Raw genomic sequence first — 7,389 nt, 5'->3', positions numbered from 1 at the left:
ATTTCAACAGCATCCTATGAACAGTTGCTAGCTTACACTCTAAAAAATTAAGGGTATAAAAGGGGTAGAAAAAGGGTATTTCTAGTGGTTAAAATAGCATACCCTATCGGGGTATATAAGAACTATAATATACCCTTTACAATATACCCATATCAAGGGTATTACATATACTTGAGATACCCTTACTTGGGGGTGTATCGTAGGTAAAGAATACCCTTTTACAGGGTATTCTATACGACATAAATACCCGTGTATATTAATTATAATTTTATAATTAACATCTATTCCACCATTATATAGGTATAGTTATAGCTTATAAGTATATAAAGTAATAAGGTCAATGATTTTAAAAGTTTGGTTTATCAATTTATTATTTCCATTACACTTGAAAATCAAAAGTATATATATAATATATAAAGAGTGATGGCAGAAGCTGCAAAGCAAACCGTACGCAGAAATCTGTGAAAAGAAAATATTTGTTAGCGTGTGTGTGCCTATATATATATATATATATATATATATATATATATATATATATATATATATATATATATATATATATATATATATATATATATATATATATATATATATATATATATATATATATATATATATATATATATATATATATATATATATATATATATATATATATATATATATATATATTATTATATATATATATATATATATATATATATATATATATATATATATATATATATATATATAGAAAAGAAAGGAAAAAATAACTGTCTGCTACCTCAGGTCAAACTGATTAAGAAATCATTGGCGTCAGTGTTTGCTTACAGACTACGTGCAATCGTAAAGTTATTAACGTTTAGCTGAATACGTTGTTTATAGTTTTTTCCTCCCAGACAGTTTGACGCTCACACTCTCTCTCTCTCTCTCTCTCTCTCTCTCTCTCTCTCTCTCTCTCTCTCTCTCTCTCTCTCTCTCTCTCTCTCTCTCTCTCATAATTAAGTACTAATGATAATTTCTTACTTATTTTCCCCGGTGTTAGTAATAATGATTTTTTAGACTATCACAGCCTGAATGCAAAACTAATGATGATGTCTGACAATTTTTATTCGTAACGTTGAAGTAGGAAATAATGTTAAGTATGGTAGTTTTGACTTTTAAAATACTGCAGAAATAATGGGGATGAGTAACCTAAAATTTATTCAAGGCAGCATTTCAGATAATAAGAAACATACATACCACATTTTATCATACGTAAAATTATGGTAAAAAGTGTTATAGGTCACATAAATACCAGAGTCAATGCAAAAACCATAATAATAAAAACAATATAATAATAATATAAGGAGTATAATAATAATAATAGTAATAATAGTAAAAAGAGTAAAGGAATAATAATAATCATAGCAATATTATTATTATCATTTTATATTGATATCAAAATTATAATAATAATAATAATAATAATAATAATAATAATAATAATAATAATAATAATAATAACAGTAAAATTAAATGAGATTATGGAAAGCAGTCAGCGAGAGACAGAGGGGAGAAAGAATTCGCCTGGCGAGAGAGAGGGACTTGTCTCAGTTGTAGTGACGTCACATTAATAACGGCTATCCGAGAGAAAGCTGTACATGAGTTGACAAAGAGCAATTTCATATATATATATATATATATATATATATATATATATATATATATATATATATATATATATATATATATATATATATATATATATATAAAAGATTAATTGAATTATTATAACTAAAGAAGTTACTAAAGTCTACTAAGTAGTATGTCAAAAGGCTTCGTCTCTGTTTTAACCATCTTTCAGTGCAAACCACCACGTAGGTATATGCTATTTAGAATCATTGTCAAAACGAAATAAAATAATGTAAGTGTCATTCTCGAATAGTTGTGGTTCTTTCACCATAGTTATGACATGCAACAGAGACGTACATAGCCGCGTATTTGTATGGTAAACCGCCGCCTTTTTATAAGCATCTACCGGCGTTTTTCTTTCAAGTCAGTGTTGGCGGTATATATACATGTTGGGGACCACTGTCTATGCTTGCATAGATGGACAGTTAGTGTTCTTACCTTGGTTAGCAGTTAACAGGTGAAATGCAGTGTAGATATTATAATCCCGATGACGCTCATTGGAGCAATTCATCTTCACTGCAGAGCAGACGAGAGTCCAGACGCCACTGAAATTTCCCGCCAAATTCCCGGGGTCTCGAAGAATCTCGAGACGGCAACAATATAAATTGCCAAGTACCGCATTTTGTAGGAACTTGCTTCAAAACTATCCATAACTCAAAACCAATATGTTGTTCGTAACTTTTTTGGTGCATTACACTATCAGTGTAACAATATGGTGATTTAATACAGAGTAAAAGTTCATTTCATGACATGATCACACAAAATTACCAAGCCCATTTTAAGACAAAGTACAATAGAGGGTATATTATTCACAAAAAATACCCTGCCTCCTGGTATTGAGGGGTATATTAGAGCCTTAGGGTGTTTTACATGTATTTAAACCCCAGCTCAATCGTTATACCCTTTCTGTACCTTGAACTTTTTACAGTGTACGGAAACTGGAAACCTTAGTCAGGGGTATCAAGTGTTCAATGCTATAAATGTCTTTCTTATTATTTTCTTTACTTTCAGAATCTGTTGAGACAGTGATTAAGGAAGTATCTTCCCTTTCAGGGCCGGGTACTTCATCCCTCTTTTCAAGGGGGTTTGGCACCTTGAAACTAATCTGAACCTCATCTTTCTGAGGTTTCTTAAGAAACTCGGGTCCACTATGATACGCAGTCTTCTGAAGTCTCCTGTATGAGACACATCTACTAATATAATCTGCATGATTATCATATGCATTCACAAATGAAAATGTTATTGGGAAAACTTGGCACAAGTCACCTATTGCTTTCAACCTATTTTGAATAAAAACTCCTTTCTTCTGCAATTTATCATACTTATATGTATAAGAGTAAAGCCAATTAAGAGCAACCATACTGTCTGAATATATCGGCATGCTCATAATTTTGATTGGAGTAACGACTGATTGACCTGCAAGTTCTTGAAATAAACTGATTACAGTCTCTGTGGCTAGTCCTAAAGCTTGAAATTCAATTACGGGATTGGTTTTCTTCTCTAACTATTTGTTAACGACCCTGCTCTTGGCTGTCAAAAAACTTGTATTACCATTGAAGACATTTACAATATACACCACAGTTCCATAAATATCCTTACTTGCATCTGAAAATGCTACTAGCTTATAAGTACCATCTCTCCTACCCAAGAATCTAGGAAATACTACCTTAGGAGTAGAATTCACCAGTTTTCCAATAAGTGTCCATTCCCTTTTTAATGTTTCTGAGACAGGGCTATTCCATGTGATAGTCTTGTCTTCTTGAAGCTTTTTAAGAAACAGCCTGGCCCTGTTCAAGATTGGTCCATAGATATTAAATATATCATAGATACTATTCAATGTTGACAAAATTGACCTCTTTGTGCCAGCTTGCGTATCGAGGAAAATCTTACCAGGGCCTAGTGGATCTGCTTCCCTATCCCAACCCATGCCGAGTAACTTTACCTCTTTGGGTGTTTTACTATCATAATCTCGGTCAATTATTTCTTGCAGTTCTGCGTCGTTTGTTACGAATTGTTGCAATTCAAATTTGTATGGTCCAAAGATATTAGGGAGACAGTAGTACGCTTCATATAAAGCCTTGGCAGAGTTACACGAATATGACCCATTGTCCATGTAAATGGTATTATACAGCGATTTCTTTAAGTTAACTATTTCCTCGTTGTCACTCTCAACATCCAATATCAAGATTTTGAACAAAGCTAACATGAGATGACAAGGGCTAGGCCTTAGGCCAAAACTTAAATGCTTGTTCCTAAAGCCCACAACAGTAAAGTCACCCTTAAGAATATTTCGATACCATAAGAACAACAATCTATTCTGATCCTCTTCCTTGAGTCCTACCATCAAAAATGCCTTTTTCAAGTCAAAACAAATCAGATGGGAGCCAAATCTCTGCATAATCAGAATAGTTGCAATTTTGTGATTCAGACAAGGGCCTGGAAGCATACACTGATTGTGACTATAAGTGCTCTTCGCAGATTTGTTTTTCTCACATGAGTTAGACAGAAACACAACTCAACACTTAGTAGTGTCTCTGGCCATTTTGAACACAGGCATATGAGGCAAGAAACTAGCTTCTGGATGTTCATTTATAAAAGAATTAATATCTTCAATTTTCTCTATGATTCCCAGATTTTGTTGGTCTTTAAATACATCATTAACCATCTTTAAATGTTCAGGTTTATTCTTCATACGTGTTAAGTTAGACTTCAGTATCATCCGGGATAAGTTGAAGTTCTTCCCTAACAAATGGGATATCTTGTTTTTCCCCATCAGTGGCATTACTAGTCTACCTTCTTCATCTCGTTCTGTACTATCAAGAATATACTTTACTAGCTTTTTATTGGTTTCTGTGTCATCGTCAGATAGCTGCGATTTTTCATAGTCCAGATATTCAATGCATTGCTTTTCAAGCATTTCTTCCGTAGCTTTAATCAATTCAGACTGCTTTAGCTTACCCTTTTTGTTTAAAATAGCATAGGATGGATTAGTCTTGGCTTCTTGAACTTTGATACTCGCCAGTGATCTGTTGGAAATCAAGTCAAGATCGTCATCTCGAAGTTCAGACTGAGAGACTGCCAAGAAGCTATGTCTAACGAGGCATTGTAATTGTCTATTAGTCTGGGCAGCTTCCCCTACCATAAAAAGTGTGTTTCCTTGAGTGCTAACCGCAGTATGTGAACTATTTCCAATATTAATGCTAAGTAAATAATCCAAGTTTTTCATCATTCTGTTAATATTACTTGTGAGCATGACACCAACTTTAGTGTCAAGATACACAGAGGGATTGCTTAATCGAAACTTGTGTGTAGTTAGCGACAGCAAAAAGTCAGCATCATTTCCCAAGATAAGACCAATTATTACTAATAGTGTCCACACTGCCACTAAGAAACATCTGCTAAAATGTAATGTCTATCTTGAAATTCTTTATCAAGGACATTTAAGCCCTCCAGTTTCAACTCTATATCATTACTGGGTACAACAACTGCTTCGATGGAATGCCATTCCCTACCTAACTTGAGAGGTACATTAACAATATCAGTTACAAGGTCCCTAGTAGAATTAAAATCATGAATAGTCATGTAGACGTTTTTTGCTAGGACAGGGAACTTCATTTTGTTTACATGCTTATCACAAATAAAATCTCTCTGGCTACAACAATCTCGTGAAACTCGCACAACATTATCTTCTTCAGCCACAGAACATGTAAAAGTTGGTAAAATTGCAGCACCACCAGTAACATTTTGATGAATTTCAGCTAATGTGAGGCTATTTAAAGTATGCCTCGGTTCAGGCTTTTTCCCACTAGTATGCATGAAGGTTTCAGTGGATTTAGTATTACTAGAATCAGAAGCTTTAGTACTGGAACTATTAAACCTCTCCTTAGCAACACACAGGTATGTAAAATGCTATCCACTGCAATTTCTACATCTTTTTGAAAACTCAAATTTACACTGACGAGTCACATGATTATGATAGCCACACCTAACACAAGCATTCAGCTCTTTAAGTTTCTCTACCTTCATTTTAGGATTCACTAAAACTGGGCAATTTACGAGCAAATGTGCGGTATCTTGCTTACCATCCTTTGTACATAGGATACATGACTAATATTTAGGGCTAACACTAACTTTGGTAGCGAGAGTTGTGCTCGATTCTATATTCTTAGTCCTAGTTTTCTCCTTTTGCTCAAAATTTCTTTCATTCGTTCTGTTATGCCTCTCAACAGCCTCAAATATGTTAATTTCAATTTCACTTAATGAGGGTTTGCTTTCATTTGTTATCTGAATTAGTGAAGATTGAAAGCGATCATTAAGACCATGCCATTTGAAGTACTGGCGAACATCGTCAACTTTGACGTCAAGCTTTTTAAATGCATTCTTAATAGTTTTCATCGAGGCTACAAAGACATATGGATCACCTGATAAAGTTAACTTCAATTCTACAAGTTTCTTAATTGCATCATATTTTTGTGTTAATGGAGTTGCAAATGCTTGCAATAATAATGTCTTTGCCTCTTCATATGACTGGTTATCAATATCAAGAGAATCCACAAGTGCCTTTGGAGACTTTGACTACTGATTTCGTAGATACATAAACTTTAAGTGATTTGACCAATTTTGTTTGTCAGTCAATTTTTCAAATTCATGAAAGAACTTCACTAAACACTGACCCTTGGTGTTGTCATATTCAGGTAAAGGAACTTGAGGCATCCTTAACTCATTCTTAAGGTTAACTACCGAGGTAGGCGTGGTTACAGTTTCTAAACTAGAAGCCTGTTGCCTTTGTAAACTTAACAAAGCCGACATTATCTTTTTCTGGTAGTCTTCATCTGTGTTAATCTTTTGTTCAATGGAGCTTTCGTCTTCCTTGTCTATGACATAGTTCAATATTTCCTGGTCTAACCCTAATAGTTCTTTTTCTAACTGTTCAATTCTGTGAATATAAAAAATTCTATCTTGCTTAAAAAATCCTTCGAAATTCGATTGAACTGTATTATATATCTTTGTTACTCTTTGCCAAGCGTAAGAACGCCGCTTCTTCAATATTTTCTCAGACATGTTAATAATTCTACAAAGTTAATCTAATACCAAACCTAGATAAACACAAATCAAAGTTTCTAGCAATTACGAATATTTATCCGTGTTACAAAAGACATATATTCACTTCAATAAAAATATTCAAATACCGAGCACAAATTTGATGCTTTCACTACATATACCAATAAGCCTATATACAATATGAAAAACAAAGAAGCCGAGGACAGCCCCCCCCCCCCCCCCACAATAAAAGGCTTACAAAACAAAGGAGAGCGAGGTTAAGGATTGCACGAATCCTGTCACGGTCGCCATATGGAAAAACTTTTTACTTGAATCATGCAATGATATGCAAATTAATGGTGACAGGGTAAATTAAAGAAATCGTTTAATTTATATTTAACTACAACAGTCAAAATTAAATAGAAAATTTATAAATAAGGAAAATAAAATTCAATCCCTTTGCTTGAGAGAATCCTTGTCCTTTGTGCACTGTAACCCATCCAAACCGTGCTATATTCTTGGAGAGATGACCTTACGCCAGACACCACTCCAGCACAACATGGTCACCACTGAATTTTTCCATAACCTGACAATTACAATGAAATATCTATAATAAGGGTCATGGCCATCTATGGTTTAGACTAAGGCGTAAGCCTTAAATGTTTTTACTTAAATGTAAACATATAAAATGTA

The 7,389-nt window shown here is 33.6% G+C and overlaps 1 protein-coding gene across 1 annotated transcript; it reads right to left on the bottom strand.

Annotated features, from left to right (window-relative positions):
• Window positions 1-3,160: 3,160 nt before the first annotated feature.
• On the bottom strand, window positions 3,161-4,054 carry LOC137620991 (uncharacterized). The gene has a single exon (XM_068351433.1). The coding sequence runs from the start codon at window positions 4,052-4,054 to the stop codon at window positions 3,161-3,163; it is 894 nt and encodes a 297-aa protein (XP_068207534.1).
• Between the last annotated feature and the right edge of the window lie 3,335 nt (window positions 4,055-7,389).

The sequence above is a fragment of the Palaemon carinicauda genome, chromosome 27 (genome assembly GCF_036898095.1).
Source record: "Palaemon carinicauda isolate YSFRI2023 chromosome 27, ASM3689809v2, whole genome shotgun sequence".
NCBI classification, from domain to species: Eukaryota; Metazoa; Arthropoda; class Malacostraca; order Decapoda; family Palaemonidae; genus Palaemon; species Palaemon carinicauda.
Note: the sequence above shows the minus strand (reverse complement) of the source record. Positions and strands in the feature narration are given on the sequence as shown.

Bases quoted from the DNA above. Each gene is read 5' to 3' on its own strand.
- LOC137620991 (XM_068351433.1), bottom strand. From the start codon at position 4,054: ATGCAGAGATTTGGCTCCCATCTGATTTGTTTTGACTTGAAAAAGGCA.